This window comes from Hesperophylax consimilis, chromosome 31 (genome assembly GCF_061612785.1).
Source record: "Hesperophylax consimilis isolate HC1 chromosome 31, BYU_Hcon_1.0, whole genome shotgun sequence".
NCBI classification, from domain to species: domain Eukaryota; kingdom Metazoa; phylum Arthropoda; class Insecta; order Trichoptera; family Limnephilidae; genus Hesperophylax; species Hesperophylax consimilis.
In genome coordinates this window covers 13,310,222-13,337,041 of record NC_142866.1, presented here as the reverse complement: position 1 = coordinate 13,337,041, position 26,820 = coordinate 13,310,222, and the positions used below count along the sequence as shown (strand labels likewise).

Genomic DNA, 26,820 nt, shown 5'->3' with positions numbered 1-26,820 from the left:
TATGCAATTATATTACAGCATCAACAGATATTAAAACCATAAAAATTAAATCAAAATTCAAAAAAATAAAACCATGGATTTCACATGGCTTAATCGTGTCTATTAGAAAAAAAGAAGAGTTATATCGCTTGACAAAGAAATTTCCCTTAGATAAAAAAATATACACAGATTATAAAAAATTTAGGAACAAATTAACCTGTTTACTAAAAACAACTAAAGAAAACTTTTACAAAAATGAAATTGATGTGGCTAAACAAAATGTAAAACATATATGGAAAACAATAAATGAAATAAATAGTAGAAAAAACAAAAAAACTCAAATTAAAAAAATTAATATCGGAAAAAATTCTATTAATGCCCTAATGGAACCGACAAAATGTGCTAATGCCTTCAATAAATATTTCGCTAACGTCGGACAAAATTTAGCTACACGGATTGATGAAAATTATAAAATAGATAATTTCGAAAAGGACTGTCACAAACAAAATAATCTGTCAGTTTTAAAACCGGTAACAACAGATGACATAAAAAATATTATAAGTGAATTAAAAGGTGCATCTGCACCAGGGTTTGATGGAGTCACAGTAGAAATGTTGAAAAATTATAATGAATTATTAATTCCAATTACACACATTATAAATATTAGTTTAAATAGTGGAATATTCCCCTCCGTTTATAAAAAATCTATTGTAACACCCGTTTTTAAATCTGGCAGCCCTGAAGAAATATCAAACTATCGACCCATATCTGTTGTCTCAAACATTGCAAAAATTTTCGAAAAGATCGTAAAAAAGCAACTTTTATACTATATTGAAAATAATAAAATAATTAGTCCTAGCCAATTTGGATTTAGAGAGAAACTAGGCACTCATGATGCCATTGCAGAACTAACTTCAACTATATACCGTGCATTAGATAAAAAAAATAAATGCCTTGGCATTTTCATTGATTTACGTAAGGCTTTTGATAGTATCTCCCATACAAAACTAATTAATAAATTAAATGATATCGGTATTATTGGTAAGGTAAGGTATTGGCTGCAAAGCTATCTAACTCAAAGAAACCAAAAAGTAAAACTTAATAACTCACTTAGCGTAGATGAAACTTTAGAATTTGGAATTCCCCAAGGGACTGTTATTGGACCAATTTTATTTATAATTTACGTTAACCATATGTTTAAATTATCACTTAATGGTAAACTTATATCCTTTGCTGACGACACTGCAATAATTATCGAAAAAAAGACATGGAACGAAATTACCAATGCAGCGAATCAGGATATGAAGGTTATAAAAAATTGGTTCGATGGCAATTTATTATCACTTAACACAGAAAAAACATATTGTATTCCTTTCACTCTACAAGAAGATGTGCCAAATAACCTAATTAACATAACAATTCATTCTAAAAACTGTGTAAATGACGGTACATGTAATACGGACTGCGCGAAACTAAATCATAAATCCAATATAAAATATCTTGGTATCTTAATAGATAAAAATGTTAAATGGAAAGACCATATTAATCTCACTGTTGAAAGAATAAGAAAACTTATCTATATTTTCTATAATATACGAAATATTTTAAATAAGAAAACTATCAAAATTGTCTATTATGCATTAATTCAGTCCTTATTGCAGTTAGTGATGTAGACCCGGGAATATTCCCAGGGGAATATTCCCGGGAACAGAAATAAATTCCCGAAAACGGGGAATTTATTTTATTTTTAATAAAATGGTTTCTACACTTCTCTTGGATGCTTTATTGAGTGTTAGCATGTAAAGTAAGCCTGCAAACATTTGCAATAAACGAAGCTGCCTCATCTTTACCTCGTGATATGAAGAACAGCCTGTTGGACGATGATGTTTACTGGACAAGAGTGACATCATTAGCCGATTTTCTGCTACCGATTGTTTCCTGGATTACACAGCTAGAGGGAGACGATCCACTAACACACAAAGCATTCTAAGCCACGCACAGCAACTTGAAGCACTTGAATTCATTGACCAAGTAGCAAGTCATATGGAGACTGTTGATAGTGCAAATGTTCTTGTTGATTTAGCCAATTATAGGGCTAAATAAGAATCATGGAGCAAGGCATTCCTATGGAAGTGTGTCGATAAAATCACGCCAGTGACCTGGTGGAAGGGGATGTGCGGATGTTCTGATTTGTCACAGGTTGCCATAAGAATATTGACTGCTCCCATTACTTCAGAAGCCACTGAGAGATCTTTTAGCACGTTTAGTCGCATTCATACAACACGGAGGAATCGTCTAACAACTCAAAGAGCAGGGAAAATAACATCTGTGGCACATAATTGGAAACTTCTTTCCTCTGAAAGAGGCTCTCAAGTTGCTCCCAAGAAAACCCTTTCTTCCACGGATGAGCAGATTGCTTCGCATCATAACGTTTCAAACCTATATGGTACTCGCAAACGCAAACATACAATTGACTGTGCTGAGGAAGAAGAAAACGTAGATAATCCTGAGTCGGCAACGACTTCGTCCGGGTCGGATGAAGAAGAAGAATATAAAGGTGAAAGTAGAAGCGAGGTTGATAGTGTCAGTGTCCAATCGGTATCATCAGATGAACAGTAACGATCTGTGAAATTGTGTCATTTTTACAGTTTTACGATTGATTTTTTATATGTACCGTTTACTAGCATAAAGTGTATATAGGCTATTAATACTGTACAGTATACAATTATATAGAGATACCACTCACTTTAAAATAATTTTGATCGGTGTTTTTTTGTTATTTTTCTCTTGGATCCTATTCCTATATATATGGGAATAGTTTTTATGGATCTATCCTGCTCTATACGTACCATATGTGTGTATATTTTATTTTTTATTTAATAAATATTATTCTTTTTGAGGTATTATGTTGTTAAAATCAAAATTCCCAAAGTCCCCGTCCAGGGGAATATTCCCGGGAATGTTCCCGGGAATATTCCCCAGAAATAAATTCCTGGGAATTTATACATCACTAATTGCAGTACGGGATTATTGGGTGGGGAGGGGCTTTTAAGGCTTCTTTACAGCCCATAATTACAATTCAAAGAATAATTATAAAAATCATCCTTAGAAAACCATATGACTCCCCTACTTTAGAGATATTTCAGGAATTTAATGTACCATCTATAACAGAATTGTATAAGAGAATCGCCTTATATCAAATTTATAAAGAATATTTTATTTATAAAATTCACCCCTCAGATAGCATAAGCAATAGATTCAAAACAAATGGCTTAATAGCCATTCCTATGCTTAGAACGACCACGGCTCAGCACCACTATTCGTATTTAGGTGTGAGATGGTACAATATATTATTGTCCAAAAATAAAATTAGTGTAACCGAAACTGTGAATTATGAACAATTCAAAAAGTTAATTAAGTCCCTAAAATTGGATAATGATATATTGTACCCCTAATTTTCTTACACTTACTCAATCTGTAAAAAATATATATTAATTTGATTGTCTTTAAAAAAAACTACTTTTCTAAATTTTTCTTGATATATTGTACCCTTAATTTCCTCACGCTTACTTAATCTGTAAAAAGATGAATTATTTTAATTATCTTTCAAAAAACAATTTTCTAATTTGTGTACCTATGTTAATATTATGTTTGTATTTATTTCAAAAGTTTTTGATTATTGTTTAAAAAATCATTAGAACTAAATGTAAAGACTCCTCCCATAAACACGAGCTCCTGGAGCTCAACTTATGGAGAAATAGAATAATAATGAACAAATTATTTAAAAGTCTGCATATTGTTATCATTTATAATGTTAAATAATAAATAAAAAAAAAAATAAAAAAAAAGATGCACCATAGACATTGCGGTGATATACAAGGCACGACACATGTGACGTCAGAATTCTTTCGACCAATCGTGGAGCGTATTCAGTTTATTGCTATTTAATGCTTTTTCAAGAACGTTTAACTAATTCTAAGAATAATAATATAGAAATATAATTATATATTACAATCGATATTTTTTGATCTACATGAACATATTTTTTATAAGTCAAAATATTTTTCACTCAACTTCCTTATTGTGAGTTGTGATCATTAATTATCTACTATACTAGCGGAAGGGAACCCTGCGTTGGGCGAAGGGAACCCTTATACATAAGCCCTTGTATTCTATTGTCTTTGGATATGCCTCACTTTACCACATACATATAAGTATTTGTTTCATATCTTCTTCTGGCGACCTCGACTACTTCTATATTCATATCATGTCATACATTCTGCGTACACCTGCGGTAATACGATTACTTTGTCAACTGAATGCATTCTTTTGTCACTGATTAGAGCTGAGTTGATTTTGAGAAAAACTAATATTCAGTGTACGTTAGATTAGTATTGAATTCACCGAGATGCGGTTATTGAGTACGAACCATTTAAACGTCATTCCAACTAACCACAGAGGGCGTTGCCTATTTGCTTTTTCTAATGGTTTTTTAAACCGTACACTTTTATCCCCTCGTGTTTGGAGATTGACTTCAATAGTATCATCTTATTTTTAAAATAATATACATATTTAAATTAGCTACTAAGTTAAGAGGTGAACCTATTTCAGTTTTTGAAGAAATTGCTATCTGCCTGGTATCTAATAATTAAAACATATTCCAGGATTCGCCAGGAGAAGAACGGCGGCGCGTGGTGCCCCAAGGCGCAGATCAGCTCCGATGTGAAGGAATTCCTGGAAGTCGACCTGGTGAAGAACCACCTCATCACGTGGACCGAGACCCAGGGCAGGTTCGGCAATGGGCAGGGACAGGAGTATGTTGAGCACTTCTTCATAGAGTACTGGCGAGAGTCGCTGGACCGCTGGACCATGTACAAGGATGCCGCCGGTGACAAGGTAACGTGTTTGCGAGTTTGCTTGTGTGTATCTGTGTGTGACAAGTGCATGCCTGCTAATGCGCAGTGCGTGTGTTGCAGACGCTGAGCGGCAACACCAACACATACCTTGTGGCGCGCCAGCAGTTGCAGCTCCCCTTCGTGGCCTCCAAGGTGCGCTTCATCCCCTTCTCGCCGCACCCCCGGACCGTCTGCATGCGCGTCGAGCTCATCGGATGTCTCTGGGAGCGTTAGTATCACCATCTCACTAACAAACCAAATATTTCACTGTCTGCGTTTTTCTCACAAACAATATTGCAAAGGGAATCAACGGTGTCTACTTGCATACAAACCTAAATCAAGGCATTCATTCTTCATGTTGGAAAAACTTATTATATTTATTTCATACTAGCTGTACCCCGCCACGCTTCTCTGTGGCTCAGTCTATCTGTGCTGTGCAGATAGAAAAACAATGTTGCTTTTATGTCCAATAAGTCAGCTGACATCTATATAATATAGGTATATAAAAACACATAATGCAACGTTGTGTCAAACTTCAAATCAGTGAAAAATTTCAGAGATTTAAAATTTTACATTTACTTTTTATTTATATACATTAGGTAGGTACTTAGAAAGAGATGTTATTTTTTCTCACATATAAGATTAATAGAAGGTAAATGTAGCTACATTTGAACACCAAGGATGGGTTGTTTTGGAGAATTTTAACAATACATCAAATTTCGAGATTGATTTTCAAGTTCTGTGAAGGTTCTATTCAAGTTCTGTTATTATATCATTATTGGCCAATTGTTTCACAAAACTGAATTAATAACAGAACGTGAATAGAACCTTCACAATAAAATCAACTTAGAAATTTGATGAATTGTTCAAGTCCTCTGAAACAAGCCATCCTTACTGTAACGTTATTAAAATAAAGAAATATGTTTTTTGATAATAATTATTTTAACAGTAATATAATATTGAAGTAATGTGAATGGTAAAAAGACTCTAACACTATCTGGGAGACTTATGTAAATGAAATAATGCATAGTTCTACCATAAACCATTACCTTTCTGTCGTATATGTTAAATTTGTTGTTTTTTACTCAGATCGATTATTCATTTTGTTTTGAATATGTTTAGTATTCGGGAAATATATACCTAACTCACTTCCGCGAAAAGTCTTTTTATGTCCTGGACTAACATTGTTTGTCCGGTGTCGTGACTGCATTATATTCTATTATATCTGTCACTGTTGTGGGTGGTTTTACAGCATTCAGCATCTTAGGACTTATATCAACTGTCAAATAAAGAAGGAAGAATTCTAATTGCTTTCAGGTGAGTAGGAACGGTTACCCAAAAATGAAGAGCATATGCTCGTAAACCTGTTGATTCACCTGCAATGACTATGATAAATGATTATTGTGCATGCTAATTAAAATGAAGAGGTTCCATGTGCCTGTCTATTTAGGTGTGCGGAATCTCTTCTTTTGCTTATCTATTTGCCGTGATATCTGCGAATGTATGTATTTGCCGCGATATCTGTGGTGTACGCTGCCGTGGTAAATAAAAACACAGTGTCTTCCTTGAGAGTCTCACGAAAGACACTGTGTTTTTAGTTACCATGGCAGTATAGCGGGCGAATGCGGCGTGGCGGATGGCGGGCGGTGTGTTGGTTGCTTGAACCCCAACTGCGTGTGGCAGTGATGCGCTAGTGTAGTGTAGTGGCTAATCTGGTGTTGTCCTCAGAGAGCGTGGTACGCTACGCGGGGCCGGCGGGGGCACACTGGGGGGATGCGGACCTGACGGACGCCAGCTACGATGGGCTGGTAGTGGGCGGTACCATGAGCGCGGGCCTAGGCCAGTTGGTGGACCGCCTCTACGGCTTGGACGACTTCGATAGTGTCACACATCGAGGACCGACTGGTCAGTACCATACACTTTTTCTCTCTGTATTAGTCCTGGATCGTCTAGCTGCACTTGCTGACAAAATAATATAGTATCCTATCAAAGCTTGGTTTCTTTGAACAGGCATGTAATAGTTGTGCTTTTGCAGGGAACCGATGGGTCGGGTGGTGTAATGAAACCCTCGAAGTGCCTTTAGAGCTGGTGTTCGAGTTTGACAACATAAAAGAGTTCATCGGAATGAATGTTCACATTAATCACATCGTGTCCAGAGGAGTCGAGGTAAAATAAACTTTAATTTCCACCCCCTATCCAGGAATTCCAATAAAACTCCTTATTTATCTAATACCAAAATATTATGTAATAAATATTGAAATAGGAATTGTGGTTGCTCTGTTCTAGGTTTACAAGAAGCTGCATGTATACTTTTCGCTCAATGGCCAAGAATTTCAAGATCAACCGATAATCTCCATGCCAAATATTTACGATGAAACAGAAGCGGCCAAGAATCTTTCCGTTCCTCTGATGCACAAAGTGGCAAAGTTCATAAAGCTCCGATTCTACTTTTCCGCGGATTGGCTGATGATGAGCGAAATCGCTTTCGACACCCGTGAGTTCATTATAGTCCTGTTTTATCATGCATTAAGAATTTAATATGGTTATATCTAAACGACACCTTGCCCTGTTCTTAGTGCCCGTGTCCGGCAACCTGACGGATATGATGGAGCAGTACTACGTGTCACACGTGCAAGCCACGGGTGCGAGTGCGTCAGGAGCGACGGGCACGACTGCGCGCGTTACCACCGCCGTGCCCGCGCCGCGGCCTGCTGAGCCCGGGTTCCTGTCGCGCACAGCGTTGTCCCTACTGGGCGCCGGGCTAGCCTCGGGCGCCGTGCTGCTAGCGTGCGGTACAGCTCTGCTGGTGCGCCGCGGCCGGCGGAAAGTAGCTCTGTTGCAGAAGCACTCGGCCCTGGCTTCCGCGTTGGCCATGCCGCCGCCCGCCACCATCGGGCTGCGCGAGCTGAAGATTGGGACCGCGGTTCCTCCGCCCGCCGATTCAGACTCGGACTCTGAGCTGTACCACGAGCCCTACAGGCTGCTGCCGAGGCGGGAGAGGGACAGCGGCACTCGCTCTGAAGGATCTTTGGACTATGGTAAAACATATCTACAAATACACTATACCGAAAAAACTCTTCACTTCATTGATGGGAGAAATTTTCTATTAGTTATACTATCTAGTTTTAAAAAAAAAAATTTTTTTTTTTTTAATAACTTTAAACTATCGATTTGATCAATAAAAAACAAAGTTTCCTACTAACCAACCACCATTAGGTGTAATTGCAAGCTTTTGATAAATTTTCATCTTTCGCAATTAATATCTAAAAACTGTTTTTATAAATAATACTCGTAATATTATTCTAACTAAACTATCATGATATTTTTATGCTCTCCGAATTTCCAATGAAGAATTAGCCATAGAAATAAGATATTTCAGTTTTTTTAATGCGAAATTGCTTTGTCAGTCCACAAAACCAAAGCAAAGTTCTCCAGCAGTAATACAATTATTATGACAACGTCAAAAATATGTTATTAGCTTTGCTCTGCTCAGGCTCATGGAGTTTATCATTCCTTTTGCAATTTCACGCCCCATCACTTTGACCCGAACTGAAAATTCGATTGTAGATTGTAATGTTTGACCAAATCATAAAATATATTGCATAACTATAATAACATTTCAGGATTTTCTAATCTCAATGGTTTCCAAGACACTGCCAAGTACTCCTCGCCTTCATTCTGCAACCTGCCAATGCCACCACCGCCCCCCGCTGCCCGCTCGCTCTTGCCGCCCTACGAGACCTGCGCGCCCACGGAGAACTTCTACGCTGCCACAGACATTATTCAGGTACACTAATCTTATCTAAACTAACTGATTTTATTTATTGTTCATAGTCCCCATAAGAGACTTACAAACAATAATAATATTTTATTTAATTATTTAAAAAAGGACATTAATAAACTTAAACACTAAATAATTAATAGATTTTTTTATCGATAATTACTAATTAAATACAAAGCTTAGTAGTTTATTCGCAGTCTTCCTCACTATCCTGTTCCGAGGCGAACTATGGGTAGCTATGTTGGTGTTACATCATGATTTTCTCATCTTCATGTTTGTTGACTGTGTTTTCATGATTTCCACATCTTTGTTTTGTTTTTGCGACTAGACGTGCTGCCCAAGGTGTCGAACCGCTGCCTGCGTATCATCGTCTTCTGTTATTGCTATCATGATAATACTCTATAGATGTAGGATTTCAGTAACCGACCATATTCCAATTCACTAATGAGACATGTGTCTGGCTTGTAGGCAGAGCGGTTGGAGCAGCACCTGCCCCCGGGCAAGTTCACATGCATGAAGCTGCCCTTGGGTCGCTCGCCCGGTGCGCTGCCCGAGGTATCGCGCCGCTGTCTGCGCATCATCGAGCGGCTTGGGGAGGGCTCTCATGGACCGGTAGGTTTCATCTAACTGTCATATACCTGTATTATATCAAATTTGATTTCCTGTCCTAAAAAAACAATAATAAGTATGGTCAGTGGAGGAGTTGGAAAATTCGTCGGGTTCCCATTGAGGCGTTGTGAAGTCAATTCCTCAACTGGTTAATTCCTCTGTTATTGCACAAGCCACATCTTTCGCTTACAATGATGGTAGTAGAAGATTTTAAATCAGCGATTGAATCAAAAAAGATTTTCGGTTTATACCTAACCCAGGAATGTCTGTCATTCGTTAAAAAAAAAAGAATAATAAAAACTAACTATAATAATATACATCAGCGGACACAGATCGGTGTAAAAGTAAAATCCCTGTACTTATTTTTCTATAAACACAGAAACCAAATTAAAACTCATATTTCATTTTTGGCAGACATTGCATTTTCTGTTATCTAGGCATTGTTGTTCCCTGCAAACAAATAGGAAATAATTAAATTGATATTTTAGATTAAAGTTTTTGCAATTCCTCCCCGTTCAAAATTGGTTCAGTCCTACTCAAGTATCCAAATTAAGTGAAATAATTCCCCCAAAATGTTATAAGTATATTCAGTCGAGGGCTCCCACCACTTTCCCAAACCGTTTTAAGGACCAGAAGAAGGACCTCTATCGGGTCTCACGTTAAGACTCTGAAGTAACTACTAAATGATTCTAAAAGCCCCCGACTGTTCCTACACGCCACAACATACATTTATACATACCACAAACGTTTTAGTTTACTCATCCAAGTCAGTTTGTTCTTATTCTTGAAGCTAGTGGATAGACAACATTTATAAAGAAGAACATACAAAGGAAAAAGAAATAAAGCAAATTTTAACAAATTTCCATGGTAGTGAACAATACAAGAACAACCTTAGCTTCTGGCGCACCACAGGTAGTTCCGACGTGAGACAGTGTGCAGTGGGACGGAAAGGTGGTCCTACGAACCCTACACCATACACAAAAGTGGCCAGACTGACCCCTAAGACAGTAGGATAGTGTAGAAGAGACTTCTGAAGAACTCTGGGAACCAAGGAACACACTCCAGCCGGACAACAAGAGAACTGGAGATCAGGGTCAAAGGGAACCTTCCCTTTCACTGCTACCACTGCGTCAGAGGTGACACAGTGAACAGTGCAGGAAGCTAAGCACTTACAAAATACTGAAAATAAAGGCACCACCTGTGCCAGGCAGGGACAAGGGACTATTCCACCCCCATTAAGGGAAGGGTGTAACAGTAAAGACGAAGAAGCTGTACAATTCTAGCCAGTGAGAAAAATCTAAAAGATAAAGTAAAATATTAAAAAGGATTCCATAATCATTTCTAGAAGAAAGACAAATGAAATCAAAATGTATAATAAAAACACATAAATTTGTTTTTGACCACGATAGTTTTATTTTCACTCTACCGGTTTCGGAAGATCCCTTCCTTCGTCAGGAGAATATTTAATATTGAATGAATATTTACAGTTTTAAATATTCTCCTGACGAAGGAAGGGATCTTCCGAAACCGGTAGAGTGAAAATAAAACTATCGTGGTCAAAAACAAATTTATGTGTTTTTATTATAAATTATGATGAGCCACAAAGTGAATGCTTTTTACAATTACGAAATCAAAATGGTTTATAATGTTATAAATTTTATAACATATTTTATATTACCAGGGCGATAAGTACATAAATAAAAAGTGTTCATTCAGTGGACGGATGCTTATGCATATAACCTACTACCTACCGAATCAAAATAACACACAGTAAAAGTTATCCGTGTATATTAGTAAACAATACAATCTAAAACAGTTGTGAGATTTATCCAAGTGCTTACTGCATAAATTGTGATATAAATTTAGTTCATTGAAATGAGATTATTCAAGTTAATTTCAAATAATTAGCATAGCGAATAGTGACAGTGAAATTGATATATAACTAAGCTACGTGAAGCTCTTGTGATTAGCCAACACCATCGCCACCTTTCCAACACCAACCATACAGCTTGCTTTGGCTTACTTAATAAGAAGGTCCAAAAACAAACTGAATATTGCACTTGAAGACATTAACCCAGAAGAAGATTTTTTTTTAAATTTGCGTCTTAGGTATATTTAAAACTAGAGAAAATAAAAACTTAAATATTGATAAAAAAATGTTGGAAATTCCAAAGACAACCGAATTTATTTGTCAAAAATATGATGATATAAATACACGCTTAAACTCCATGAACAAGGTTAAAGGAGAAGTTAAGAGCTTAAAAAATGATTTGCCAAATAAAGGTAAAATTATTAAGCATCTGGAAACTAGACTGACTTGCTTAGAACAGTCAAACCTTGATGACTGTATCATACGTGTTCAGAATTATACCAGCATTTTCAAATAAAATTCATATTTACATAAAACCCTGACTCCAAAATCTTTAGATACCATGTCGCCGACACGTAATCGTGCTGATATAATAACAGATTCTGAAACACATCTAAATAAACATCTATCTCTTCACCCGGAGCCACCAGACGAGAATATGACGCGGCCAAAGAACTGCCTCAGTATTTACACCCCTCCACTATTCACTGGATGGAATTTGAACTCTCAATGGCCGAAACCTACAGCCAATCACAGCAAAAGAGCATAATTACGAGTTCAAAGTGACCATTTCTGATAACGTCAGGCTAAATTACGGGAAACTGGTTGTTATTATGACCAGGAAATAAATATCAACATCAAAAAATGACCATATGCTAAAATAATAACCTGAAAACTGACACCCTACTGTATTTTTTTCCACTTTGAAAAAATGTTCAATCCAAAAATGTAAAGCATAAAAGCCAATATGTAAAACTGTATATTTTATTGTAAAATAAATAAACGAGATATAGGGTGATGGTTTGGGTGAGTTGAACTGACCAAGTTAGAAGTACTGCACCCACAATTTTTTATTTATTTATCTATCAATATAAAGTTTTTTACTTGTATTTATCGACATCTGTCTCACTAGGGTACACCTGTTACAATGTTGCATCCTTCTCGGCCGGTCAACAGCCGAAAGGAAAAATATCTAACTAACTCACTCCCCATGAAAGGAGAGATTCACATCAGTATAGACCCAACTCGAGTTTGCCCTATAAATACAGAGCCAGATTCGATGTCAAATTTGTTCAACGACCACCTCTGAAGAAGAAACAGTTCAGCTAAAAAAACCAAAACCAAGTCTCGAAGTGAAATATTTAACAGTATTTTATTCAGTAATAAATTCAGTTCCCTTCCAGTTTAAAATCAGTTCCTTTCCCAGTTTAAAACCTGTTTTGCCTAGAAGTAGATTCATGTGTCTATACAGATTTAGAAATCAATTCTTCTCGGTAAATTGACTTAGCTTCATTGCGCTTCCCGCCACACTCCATAGATCGATTACATGACAAATTGTGTCCGTTCCCCTATCGTATACACTATCTGTACAGACATTTCTGATTGTCAATGACTATTGAAATAAAAGGAATTGAGGAAAAGACTGATGAATATCCCAAAATCAGAGTTAATAGTTCAGAGAATATGACCTCGGCAATCAGAAGACCAGGTCATCCGAAAAAAATTCTCAACGAAATTAGAAATCACGAAATTGGACATGAAAATTTTGATGAAAAAAATTTACTTTTTATCTTTTTGTGGCCTTGGCACGTCGTACAAGACGATCTTTGATACTCTCCCTATATTTGATGTTGGACACATCAGATCTTCCAATTTTGCCGATGATTTTTTAAAAATATTTTCCTGCCTGTAGGGGTTGACGTCTACATAAGGACACCCGCTCCTTTGACACTCTTCAAGCTAACGGTTTTAAAGCCACCCAACTTCGGGCAAAGTTTGGGCTAAATGTTATGTACTATATTCACCACAAAGAAACAGTTATAGGTACGACACAGTTTATTACTTAATTTCGGATCACTTCCCATTGTTTAGAACCAATCAGCAAGATGTAAAACACATACATTTTTTCTTAAGTACTGAATTGCGCAGACAACACTGTCAACACATGCATCCGCGACAAGATCTGGGGATTCGGGTGGTAAGTTTGACGAGCATTTGTATGGGATACTTTGGTATTCCAGGGTCACATAGTCAATGATAACAATAGTTTGATAAGAGATAGTCAATTTTGCCGTTTTTTTTTGCCAAAACGTAGCTATTCAAACCATTAACTTAATATGCCTAATTAAGTATTACAAACTTGTATATAATGTACCAACTAACTATTTGCTCTGCTTTCACATGATATTTTCTTGCCACAGATCCACCTATGCGAGTCCGAAGGAATCGACTTCAATGATGGTTGTTCCACCTTTCATAAGAAACAACTCGTTCTTGTGAAATCTTTGTGGCGGAGTAGTTCCGAAATCGTAAGGTGAGAAAACATTAACATTACTGTGGTATGGTATTCAAGAGAGCACTTGCGGGAGAGAAAGCACCAGCAACATAAGAACTGGCCACTGCCCGGTCACGGTTGTAGCGCTGTGACTTCCCTACTACACCAAGTGGTGTTCTACTCCATCACACGCTTGGACTACATGAAAGTAATGCTTCTATGTTTGTAGACGAGTGTTCAGAGCAGGTCTTGTGCTCAGATGCCGTGAAAGAGTATAGTTAAACCACTGCATGGAATGGCACCAGTACCAGGCACCTCTATATTGAAACTATATGTCCGACAAGACAAGATTTACCTCTTGGAACTACTCTAGTGTGCCACCAGCATAAAATGCCGAGCTGTCCGTAAGCAGCTCTGGCTGACACTATTATACTTACGAGTATATATCAGTTTTACTTATTTATTTATTTTAATATCAACGGAATAAAATATATCATATACAGTAAATTATAAACAGTGACATCAGAAAATATACAATTAACAGAAACTCTAGATGGATATTGAATAATAAAAATGAAAATTGAAACAAAAATTGAGGAAAATAAAAATAAATTCAAACACAAAATAAGAAAATGGATTAAAGAACAAAAAAGACAATATTTCCAAAATTCTATAACATAAGAGAATAAAACATATACACGCAACACAAAAAAATGTATAAGGCAAGCGGCACGCACAAGCACATGGATCATTGTAAGTGCCGATTTCCATTCCCTTCTAATGTTTTTATTTTGGTGTGAGAATTGGATTTTGATTTCTAATCTTTATTTTTGGTGTAAATTTATCTTTATTTTAATGTTGTTTTTTGTTTTTGTTTAAATGTATAAATTCGTATATTTTAAAATGGGGGCCTCAGCACGGGTGAACAACCCAGTGAGGCCAACGTTGCTGAATTGAAATGTGAAGTACTGTAGAGTAATGTATCAATAAATAAATAAATATAAAAAGTTAGAGATACAAGTACATACAAAACTTATAGGTAGACTAGGTTAGATTAGTATTGATTGAAATATGATAGTATAGATACATGATATAATATATGAGTCGTGTAATTTCTATACCCGCTATATCAACTTTCATTGATTTGGAGAAAACCGCAAAAAACTGTCACATCTCTAGCGTACATAATTAAATGTATTAAAAAATTTTATATAATGAATTGGGAGTAATAAAATTTCGAAAAGCATTTATTTTCCTGTATATGTCTAGCAATAATTAAGTAATTTCGATAAATAAAATGGATATAGCGGATTTTGATACTCACTTCGTGATTTTGAAAGTCAACTGAGGTGACATGGCGGGTTTAGAAACTCACGCGTAGATCATTTTGACACACGGGCGTGGCGTCAGAGAGGCGGCCATATTGTATTTTGGCAAAATAACTGCTTGTGATTCGTTGAATCCGATATAGCGGGTTTTGATAGTGACTTTCTGTATGATATAGCGGATTTGGTTTCTCACTCGCAGTTTTAACATGGTTTTTGGTCATGATAAGGAGGGTTTTGAAACTCAATTTTAGGCTCCTCTTATTGCTCGCAAAAATGTGAACAAGATGTCATATTCAGATCATTTTGTCAAAAAATCGGATATAGCGGGTATAGAAATTATAGGATTCATATTACAATAGCTAAAATGTATGCATTTATTTTCAAGTTTTGGTTGAATGTAGGTAAGTGCCAATCAAGCTGTTGGTTCACCTTATTGACCCAAGTTTCCTCAGTTGCCCCAGGCAGTTCATTTTATATCCATATTTATTTAACTTTTTACGTAAGTATGTGTAGACTTACATTTTATTGGTCATGATTTAAAAGATATGATATTAAAGCCTTTTTGTACCTAGCTTCTGTGCAGTTAAACAGATCCGCTACATCTGCGTACCTATTACTAATTTCATGTAATCTAGGTACAAGCAAGTGTTTGAAATGTTCAGTCTTAGAATTGTTACAATTAAAGAAGGTTTTAGAACGAGTAGCTCTTATGGGTACATGAAATTAAATGAGGTTAATTAAATCAAGGCTGTCTACACTACCATTTACAATTTTGAACATAAATATTAAGTCGGATATAATTCTTTGATCTGAGAGTTTTAATAAATTTAATTTTTTCGGTAATTATTCGGAATCGCTGGACAAGGGTTATATGAAATATTTATATATAAAACCTTCTGATTTACATTAATTTACTATAAAAGGAATCTGACTGCATTTGGGATATTTTTAATTTTAGCATTTTAATTTTTAATTACGTAAATCGAAAATTCACTCTCGTTGTATGGGATGACAGCTGGAATGGTTTCTGTTGATAAAATTTTCTTTTGTTTGTATTCCTGATACGAGTGGCTATATTTTTTACCATGTGCAAATACTAGGTAGGTACTATTTTAGCCAAACTCGAAAAATAAAATAAAGATATTTAGGTATGTTTTATAAAATAGAAAAATTAAAAAAGGTGATGTTATTATAGGTTAGGTTGGATAATTTTAGGTTAGGTTGGTTTATTATTAGGATTTAGGTTAGGATAGATTGGATATTATAGGTAAGGTTGGATTATTATAGGTTAGGTATGATTATTATTAGGATATAGGTTAGGTTGGATTATTATAGGTTAGGTTAGAATATTGTAGGTTAGGTTCGATTATTATAGGTTAGGTTGGATTATTATTAGGATATAGGTTAGGTTAGGTTAGGTTGGATTAGGTAGAATGAAATCACAAACCAGTCTATACAAACCTAGCGTAGCCCACAAACTACTTGAAAACTGGGATATAACTCTAAAGGGGACGCGAGCAGGCGTTATTAAGGGTTCCCCAACATTTATAGGTTAAGTTAGGTTGGATTATTATAGGTTAGGTTAGGTTAGGTTGGATTATTATAGGTTAGGTTAGGTTGGATTATTTTAGGTTAGGTTAGGTTGGATTATTATAGGTTAGGTTGGATTATTATTAGGACATAGGTTAGGTTAGTTTAGGTTGGATTATTATAGGTTAGGTTAGGTTGGATTATTATAGGTTAGGTTAGGTTGGATTATTGAAGTGAAACTTCTTTAGGCGCGTAATGAATTTTCTGGGACGGAGTAAAACCGAGTCAGGATCGACACGAAAATGCGGGTACCCCCACCACCGCTCACCGTTCACTGTCCCTCTCTCACCATATGCGCTTGTTGAGGTGGGGGAGCCGCTCACGAACGTTCTCTCCCGACACGGGACAACAATCGATGCAGTTTTTGCACGATTCATTAAGGATTTAAGTGCTCATGTATATATCTCGCACTTTAGTTACCATAACCCAATTATCACGACATTAGGAAATGATATTCATGAAATTGACAATGAAAATGGCACATGATTGGTAAATTGTCATTGTAATTTCTTTGTAATTTTTAATTGTAATATTGTTATTTATGTAATATTGTATACTTGTGAATAAATTGAAAATTTTTGGAACTATACATTAATCGAACGTCATTCATCTATAAGAAAATATTAGAAAAAGCAAATCCATGCTTCGTCGTTGAATTATTTAACCTCTAATTTTCAAACTAACCTAAGAGAGAAAATAGAGATGATGAAATGAAAATAGAGAGAGAGGAATACTAGAAGTTTCACTTCTGTCTTGCGTAGGCTTGACACACCCACTTTTTTATAGGTTAGGTTAGGTTGGATTTTTATAGGTTAGGTCGGTTTATTATTAGGATTAAGGTTAGGTTAGGTTGGATAATTGTAGGTTAGGTTCGATTATTATAGGTTAGGTTCGATTATTATTAGGATATAGGTTAGGTTAGGTAAGGTTGGATTATTATAGGTTAGGTTAGGTTGGATTATTTTGGGTTAGGTTAGGATATAGGTTAGTTTAGTTTAGGTTTGATTATTATAGGTTAGGTTACTATAGTTTAGGTTAAATAAAACAATAATTATAATAATACCTAAATATAAATAATTTAAGTTTTTTAAGTAACATAAAAATATTTTATTTTTCGAGTTTGGCCAAAACAGTACCTAACTAGAATTTGCATTCTGAAATGATTCAAATTCTAGCTACTCGTATCAGGAATACAAACAAAAGAAAATTTTATCAACAGAAACCATTCCAGCTGTCATTCCATACAACGAAAGTGAATTTTCGATTTACGTAATTAAAAATTAAAATGCTAAAATTAAAAATATCCCAAATGCAGTCAGATTCCTTTTATAGTAAATTAAGGTAAATCAGAAGGTTTTATATATAAATATTTCATATAACCCTTGTCCAGCGATTCCGAATATTTACCATTTTTTCATTAAGTAATAATAGTTTATACTTTCAATGGGAATACCGAGTTTAAAGTTAATGTGTCTTACGAATTTGTGTTGAATTTTTTCTATTGAATCTGAATGTATTTTATAATGTGGGGACCAGATCGAGGAGTTATATTCGACTTGACTTCGAACTAAAGATGTATACAAAATTTTTAAAGTTGAAATATTTCTGAAGCCTCTGGAGTTTCGAAAAATGAATCCAAGCATTTTCATTCCCTTATTGTTAATTGAGTTTATGTGAGATATATTTAGAGTCGAAAATGATGCCCAGGTCATTAATTTCTTCAACAAAGGTAAGGGTTGAGTTATTAAGTTCATATTTTAGGATTACTTACTTATGTGTTTTGGGTAAAACAGATCCTAAAGGACTCTCAATATCGGAAGGTTGTTTTTAATAAAAGAATATTGAAATTCACTGAGTTTATTTGAACACATTGTTATACGTGACAATAAATTTTACATGGACGATTCTAGAATGTAGACGGTATTCTAAAAGGCACAACCAGTCGAGACAAAAGGGAAATCAAGAATGAATCGGTCGACAGACTGACAGACCGTTGTCTTGGACACAGAATGTTGCCATAATAAGGAACTTAACTTAATAATTATTTTGTGCTGTTCGCTGGTAGGTCGCTGGTAGGTACCGTCTACAATATGAATAAATAATTGATTGACTTATTTTGTTAAATCTTATTGAATGGCACTTATTTATATTGAGATATAGTTTATTTAGAGTGCACCAATTAATTAACCTGTTTAAGTTATTTTGTAGACTGATTACTGATTACTCTTTAACAATGGATCTTACAAATATCTTATCAAATATCCAACTCTAAACACCAATAGCAAATTGGGACAAACTGCTGGATGACCTAATGTCGGTGTTCAGTGCATTGAACATTTTAGAGGCCAACCAATTTATATCTGAATACCAGAATTGACAGTGAGCGAATGTGGTTCTTGTCTTGGGGATAATGTATCCAATGTTCCATATCTTTGGTTTAGTGGAGCTATAAGGAGGTTTTTCGTCCATACATAGTACAGGCTTATCTTTGTAAAAAGTTATTGAATATCTAGCACTCGAAAACTTGCAAAAGGAGGATCTGAGAAGTGAACAAAGTGGCATTTAAATATAATTCTCAATATGCGTTTTTAAGCTGTGATAATGGAATGGAAAATTGTTCCACCCATTCCATGATACCATAAGTCGCTACGGGTTGGATGTGAGCAAAATAGACGACTCTTAGAGTCTGGTGGTATGGTATCGACCTAAGAGAGTAGAAGACTTGGTTTGCGGAGTATTTTTGCTGTGGTGTTAATATGAGTCTCCCAACTTATGTTACCATCTATCGTAATTCCCAAGTATTTAGTTTCTATTGATGATTTAAGAGCAGTACATGAACAAATGTTTATTGATATTTCACGTGTGTTTAAATTTGGTAAGCTTGGGTGGATAGTAGCCTTATTGTGAGCCTTAGTCGTAAGTCACTAGAAATAAGTCTTAGATGTAAGTCACTAGTTATTATGTATCCCAGTCGTAAGCGTTTATTTGTACAGCGCCCTTGAGGTGATTTTTCACGAAAACATTGTCATATAAATTAGATATATACTATTAGATATAGAAATTATTTATAGACCTTTTTAGGCCATTATTTGATTGTCAATTATCATTTCCTATGTATCAACTTCAATGATTTGGATTGTGTCATCGGCTAAAGATATATATATATATATATATATATATATATATATATATATATATATATATTAGAAGTGGACCAAGTACACTCCCTTGGGGCACACCTTAAGATAAAGATAAGACTTGTACTTCTATAATCTTTAGCTCTTTGAATAGGAGTGGATTGCAATAGCTTTCAAACCATTTATGTATGTGGTACTCCATTAATTCCAATCTGTAGAAGTTTTTCGATAAGTAGGTGATGGGAAACGGTGTCAAATGCTTTTGCTTAATCAAAAAAAACAGCAAGTAGTTTATGACCGTGACCAATATCAAATATCAAATCAACATTGGAGTTCCTCAAGGATCTGTTTTGGGACCGCTCCTATTTATTTTATATATTAATGATATAGTGAAGTGCTTAAAGTACTGTTCCATCAAACTTTTTGCAGATGACACACTTTTATATATTATAGCAAATAATATTGAAGATGCGTTGTCAAAAATACAAAATGAACTTAATGAATTATCTAAGTGGTTAAACATAAATAAATTGAAATTAAATGTAACTAAAAGTAAATTCATGGTATTAGGGAAAAAACTAAACGTACATACTGTCCTAAATATAGACAATCAAAATATTGAAGAAGTAAAAGAAATTAAATACTTGGGAATCATAATAGATAACAAGTTAAAATTTAACACTAACTTTGAAATTTTAAATAAAAAAATTGAGAAAAGGGTTAATTTCTTAAGTAGGATAAAAGGAAAATTGGACATTAAAACAAGGATATTGGTCTACAATACCACTGTAGCATCCCATCTGAATTATTGTACAAGTGTAATATTTCTAAGTAACAAAACCCAAATTAAGAGAATGGAAGTAATCCAGAACAGAGGCATGAGGTCAATACTGTGTTGTAGCAGGTACACCAGAATAAAAACCATGCAACGTCAACTCAATCTTTTAAGTGTGTGGCAACGATTAGTTTATAATACCTTAATGTTTATTTATAAGCTAAAAAATAAAATGTTACCTGACTATATGTCAAAGAATGTTATAATTAATAGTGCAGTTCATTTATATCCTACGAGAAACTGCAACGATTTTAGGCTTCCTAAAACACATTTATCGGGAACACAAAACAATATTTATTATAAAGGTTTTAAAATGTTCAATGAACTCCCTTTAATTGTTAAGGAAGCTAAAAGTCTTGCAGTTTTTCGTGGATTATGTCTCAATGTTGTGAAATCTAAATTTTAGTATGTAAGTAGTAAATAATATTGTAGTAGTCATAGAAAATAATATATTAGGTATAAGATGTAAACTCTTATAACTAAATAAAATATACATTAAAAAAAAAAAAAAAAAAAAAAAAAAAAATCGAAATTATTAGAAATTAAGGACGCATCAAATAATCAATAATTGCATCGAAAGTCCTTTGGCCTTTTCGGAAACCGTTTTTGAATTGGTTTTCAGATATAAATTGGTTGACTTCAAGGAACTTACAGGAGTCTTAGTTTCACCGCTTTTTCTTAAAGACTCAATAGAGAGAGTAATAATAATAGTAATTAGAGAGATTGGTCGGTAGTTATTTATAATCAATGAAGATTTAGATTTAGACACCTACGTTGAAGAGTGGGATTATTGTATTAAGAGAATTGGGAAATTTATCAGATTGGAGACATAGATTAACAATGTGTTGGAGAGCAAGGCATTAAGTTTTTGAGGTGCTTGAGTAGTTTAGTGAAGATGAAGTCCCCTCCGGTGGATTCATTGCTATTAAGAGATGTGATGAGTTCAATAATTTATAATTTGATGATGGGAACGAAATAGAAAGAGTTGTTTACATGGTCGACAGGTTAGGTTTTCAAGGTCATGCTCTGTGGTTTTGTTTCTGTCTTCAAATTCTTAGCAAGGTCAGATCCAACTGTGGAGAATAAATATTTGATGTGAAATTTGTTGATTGTATGTTATTATTTATCAGAAGTAATAAATCATGGTCAATGTTGATGTAACACATGGCACGAGCTGTGAGGAACCAGCCTGCTCCCACCCACGCACTAATGTAATCTGTGTTTGTTTGCAGGCGAGAGTTCATGCGGGAGACTAGCTGGTCGTGCGCGCTGCGAGACCCAAACATGGCACGAGCGGTTGGCGTGTGCTCTGAGGAGCCGGCCTGCTCCGTCACACCCTATTCCACCCTGGGAGACCTGCCCGCCTTCTTGCGCCGCCAGACTGACAACAAACAAGCCTCCACTCTCAGGTGAGCACTATGACTAGTTTCGATTCTAGTACTTACACCCTATTACAAAGAACTGATATGGAAAAGCAAAATTTTTCTCATTTATTTTGGTATTCATCATCTTGAACATTTTCACCAGTTGCTTCAAATTATTTTTTTTTTAATTTTAATTTAATTTTCATAATATTCTTGTTAAATCAGTGGTAGGCACATATTTTTTGCCAGCTTTTTTATTTTTTGTACATGAGTTATTTTAGCTGAATACACTTTTATGGGTTCATCTTACAGGACAATTGGCACCTGCTGAAAGTCATTATTATCATCTTTTAATAAAAATAGATGTAAAATTTTATTTTTTGAGGGTTATTTTTTTTTATGAAATCACCATGCATTCATTCGTGGCACTAATGTAATTATTTTAGGAAAAAACACTTGTTGCAAGTTGTGCTTTAAAATGTTTATATGAATTGTTTGTATGCGCATGTACACGCCGAATATGAATAACTAGTTTTGTATGTACAAAAACCTAATTCTTTCAAGAGAGGCATTCAAATACAATATTTATTGGAGAACCGATTCTCAATCCATTTTAGGTAATTTTTATAATATTCGTTAAAGTGATAATATAAAAATTAATTCACAACAATACTATATCAAAAACATGTGAACACCTCAGCACAGATTCTCCTAGTGAGGTGTTTACAAAAAACTTTTAATAATATAAATCATTTACGGCACATAATTCTTACTTTATTTTATACTACATATTTAACATTATACACAACCTATGTACATATTACATTAAGGTAAAATAAATAAAAATATCACATGTTTACTAAACTCCCAGATTCACTGTAAATAAACCTGTTTTCTACAGCTACGGATGTCTGATCTACCTCGCCACGCAGATTGCCTCAGGAATGAAGTACTTGGAATCAATGAACGTCGTTCACCGAGACTTGGCGGCCAGGTATGATTGATGTTTGAAATAAATTTGAATGTTTTTTAAAATCAACAAAAGTATTTGAAAAACTTTTACCGCTCTGAATTATACATTCAATTTTATATGTAGTATGAAAAACAAAATGCAAATAAAACTAAAGTATGAATACCTGTGTACCTAATATATTTTAATTGAAATAGGTATAAAGAAAGCTTTATGAGTATTTACATATTGTATAATCTTTTATAATTACATGTTAACAGCTTTTCTATATCATATATTATCCTATAACCAGTATGTAGAAAATTTTTTGATGAGAATTGGTTGATGGAAACATGGCGATTTAAATGTTTTGTATCAAAGTGCGTTTTCAATACCTTGTCGCTGTCAAATGTATCATCCTTATAATCATGTTTCTATTAAAATATTGGAGTATATTATTTGACACAATCTGTTTTCCTTTAAGGAACTGCATCCTGAGCAAAGATTTCACCGTGCGGATATCCGACCATGCCATGTACTGCGATCGCTACGAGGAAGACTATTACACTTCTGACACTAAGACCCGCTTGCCCATCCGCTGGATGGCCTGGGAGAGCTTGTTGCTGGTGAGTTCATGAGAATGTTATGTTTATTTATTTATTTAATTATTTATTCACGCCATGAAGGCTTTTACATATCTACATTGTTATATGTAAGTTGTTCAGGAATAAAATAATACTGTACAGTACATGACATAATAAGCTGAGTATGATCAATATAAGCAGGTACAATACAAGTTATCATAGAGATTTCTGTTGTACAAAGGAGTTCAATAATTGTATATACAGGGTGTATTGGCACTAACCCGACAAACTTTAACCAGCTATTCCTTAGCACATTTGGAGTAAAAAATGTTATGGGCACTTTGCTGTCCGGTAGCATTTTTATTCAATTAAAAACAAAAAAAATAATAATTTCCACACTCCATCACTGTCATTGGCATTGCTTTTCTTGTTCAACAGCTGTTATAGGCAAGTATGTCGAAAAGCGTCTTCGCTCTTTCGCATACACTAAATAATAAAAGTTAAAAATGAGACGAATGGTGCCGTGCCATTTCGTTGTGATTGTAAAAGCGCGCCAATATAGATACACACGTACATTATTCAACGGAATTCGAATAAAATATTGCCAGATGGGTTTTCAAACTTTTAAAGATAAAACAGAAACAAATGACAAAGGATAAAACAGTGGTGACATGTGGTGAAAATATGAATAGAAAATTTTTTATTAAAAAAAACGTTACCGGACAGCAAAGTGCACATAAGATTTTTTACTCCAAATATGCTTAAGGAATAGCTGGTTAAAGTTTGTCGGGTACGTGCCGATACACCCTGTATGTAATAACAAAGTGTACAAAATAAGTATTTATGAAAGTGAGCAATGTGTAGATACTTTTTAGATATTAATTAAAAATAAACACGAACAGTTTGTTGTAGCATGTTTGTATTTAGTAAACCATTATTATGCCAGATTGGGTGTTTTACAGATCATAGATAAATTAATACAGAGATAAAAAGTGCACGTGAAGAGAAGTATAAAAGATATAATGAAGTGTCGAAACTTGTACAGTGGAATTTGATAAGTATATTGAGCCTGTGACAGACCACACTATAAGCGTGATGTATCGCTCGCCATAAATTCTCATTGAAAGTGTATGGGAAGCAATACGTTGAAATTGGCCAAGCCATGATGCGTATATAGTAATGTGTCGACTGCCTTAAAGTAGTGAAAAATGTATTACAATTTGAAAAGTGTGGTGTGTCACATGTGAACTAATGTCACGTACACGAGAGAGTGACTAATTGAGAGTGTCATGATTTCAGGGTAAACACACCTCGCAGAGCGACGTGTGGTCCTTTGGGGTGACGCTTTGGGAGCTGCTGATGCTGTGCACGGTGCGGCCGTACGCCGAGCTGACTGCCGAGCAGGTGGTGGAGAACGCAGCTCGCTGGCACTCAGCCGCCTCCAGCTGCCGGTCGCCACCGCGACCGCCCGCCTGCCCGCGCGAGCTGCACGACCTCATGGGACAGTGCTGGCAGCGGCGCGCCCAGGACCGCCCGCGCTTCCACGAGATCCACCTCTTCCTGCAGGGCAACAACAGTGGCTACGCGCCCGGCTTTCCCGACTCGTCCTTGTGACGTCCCTCCTGAGGGCGAGGCCGCTCCGGCCCCATCACCCTCCCGAGGACATCCCGCAGCAGATTTTAACTCACCTATTCTACTTATGCATATCGACACTGAATGGCGATTCAGTTCTCTGATCTTCCACTCTGCTACCAACCTTGGAATTATTAGCTTTCGCAAGATTTGACATTTTGGAATTGTTACCATTAGACATGTAGTAGAATAATTTTATAAAAATGACCAGATGTTTACCATATTTACGAAAGATTTCCACTTTTTATGTACATTGTGTATGCTAAAAAAGTTTATTATGTATTTATTGAATGTATTTAAATGTCACACGTGAAGAGGAACATACTTCTTCAACCTATATAAATACTGTTCAAATATTGACTCATCCTTAGCGAGCGTACCTGTCTATAACACGTGACTCATTCGCTTCCCAGCTGTCCTTTCAGAAGTTAATTGTCATCAAACTATTGCAGGTTGATACTGTTGTTGAAAATATGGATACTGAATAAATCTAAAGTTCTATTACTATCCCAAGCACGATTCACTAGTAGTAATGTTCCATATTTCAACTTGAATTTTACTAAATAACTACAGTACATATATGGATTTGAATAATGCATTGTATTTAATAAATCAACTGAATCATATAATTTGTTGATGAATATTGATAACAAGCTTGCTAATCACTTTGAGAAAAGAAATAATTATATTGTGAAGTAATATGAGATGAACTTCCGTTTTTCAATATTAAATAGATAGGTATGTTACTTATTTATAAAATCTGATGACGGTGACACAGCAATCGTGTAAAGAGTTCCATCGACCACCTAACAATGATATTATAATACACTGAATGTATTTCTTTTCAATCTAACTGAGAGTTTACAATAGTATTAACCATCACCAGCATGGAAAATATAGGTATGTTGACATATTCTGATGTCACATATCGAGAGACGTGCATTCGGCGATAAAGACTTGTATTACATAATAATAATATAAAACATAGGTTTTGCTTTAATACTGTACTTACTACTGAACCAAACTTCTAATAAATTTAATTAATAAGAGCGTAAATCACTAATATACTATATGGTATTATAATTATTATTCATTCAGTTCAGATCTCAGTGGATTGTTTTTAATTGAAGCTGCGTCCGACGAGACGTTGGTGTAGATTTAAACAGAAGGCATGTTTGGAGTGACGCTCCGATGAAACTGAACTGACTTTTGTGTTGTATTAAATTTGATATTAACTTTACTGTTCATTGAACAATGCTTCATCAGAACTAATGGATTAAGGGTATCGATCAATTATTATTAAATGTGAATGTTTACTAAATACCTAGAATTTTTTTGTGAATATACTTCGATACACTTATCAATATGAATTATAATATATTATTCTCGTAAATTGGTATACTTATCTTTTTTTTGTGAATATACTTCGATACACTTATCAATGTGAATTATAATATATTATTCTCGTAAATTGGTATACTTATCTTTTTTTGTGAACATATTTCGATACACTTATCAATATGAATTATAATATATTATTCTCGTAAATTGGTATACTTATCTTTTTTTGTGAACATATTTTGATACACTTATCAATATGAATTATAATATATTATTCTCGTAAATTGGTATACTTATCTTTTTTTTTTATACATATATAGTGATTCTATACAGATTATTGGTAATCATGATTTTGATGTTGAGTTTTTAGATTTCTTAAAAATAGTGACAGAAAGTGCGCCTTCTCACATCGAGAAGTGTCCAGTTTGTCTT

At 34.9% G+C, this 26,820-nt stretch overlaps 1 protein-coding gene across 1 annotated transcript in view; it reads left to right on the top strand.

Annotated features, from left to right (window-relative positions):
* The window catches only part of LOC149409475 (discoidin domain-containing receptor 2-like), a 77,506-nt gene extending 51,111 nt beyond the window's left edge, over nt 1–26,395 (top strand). The window contains exons 2-14 of the mRNA XM_089649801.1: nt 4,644–4,875; nt 4,956–5,103; nt 6,603–6,779; nt 6,910–7,040; nt 7,161–7,368; nt 7,451–7,912; nt 8,498–8,661; nt 9,124–9,267; nt 13,555–13,667; nt 21,751–21,927; nt 22,784–22,876; nt 23,316–23,457; nt 24,715–26,395. Coding sequence (XP_089505927.1) covers nt 4,644–4,875; nt 4,956–5,103; nt 6,603–6,779; nt 6,910–7,040; nt 7,161–7,368; nt 7,451–7,912; nt 8,498–8,661; nt 9,124–9,267; nt 13,555–13,667; nt 21,751–21,927; nt 22,784–22,876; nt 23,316–23,457; nt 24,715–25,029 — 2,506 coding nt within the window. The 3' untranslated portion in view covers nt 25,030–26,395. The remainder of the gene's footprint in view (nt 1–4,643; nt 4,876–4,955; nt 5,104–6,602; nt 6,780–6,909; nt 7,041–7,160; nt 7,369–7,450; nt 7,913–8,497; nt 8,662–9,123; nt 9,268–13,554; nt 13,668–21,750; nt 21,928–22,783; nt 22,877–23,315; nt 23,458–24,714) is intronic.
* The last annotated feature ends 425 nt before the right edge of the window (nt 26,396–26,820 follow it).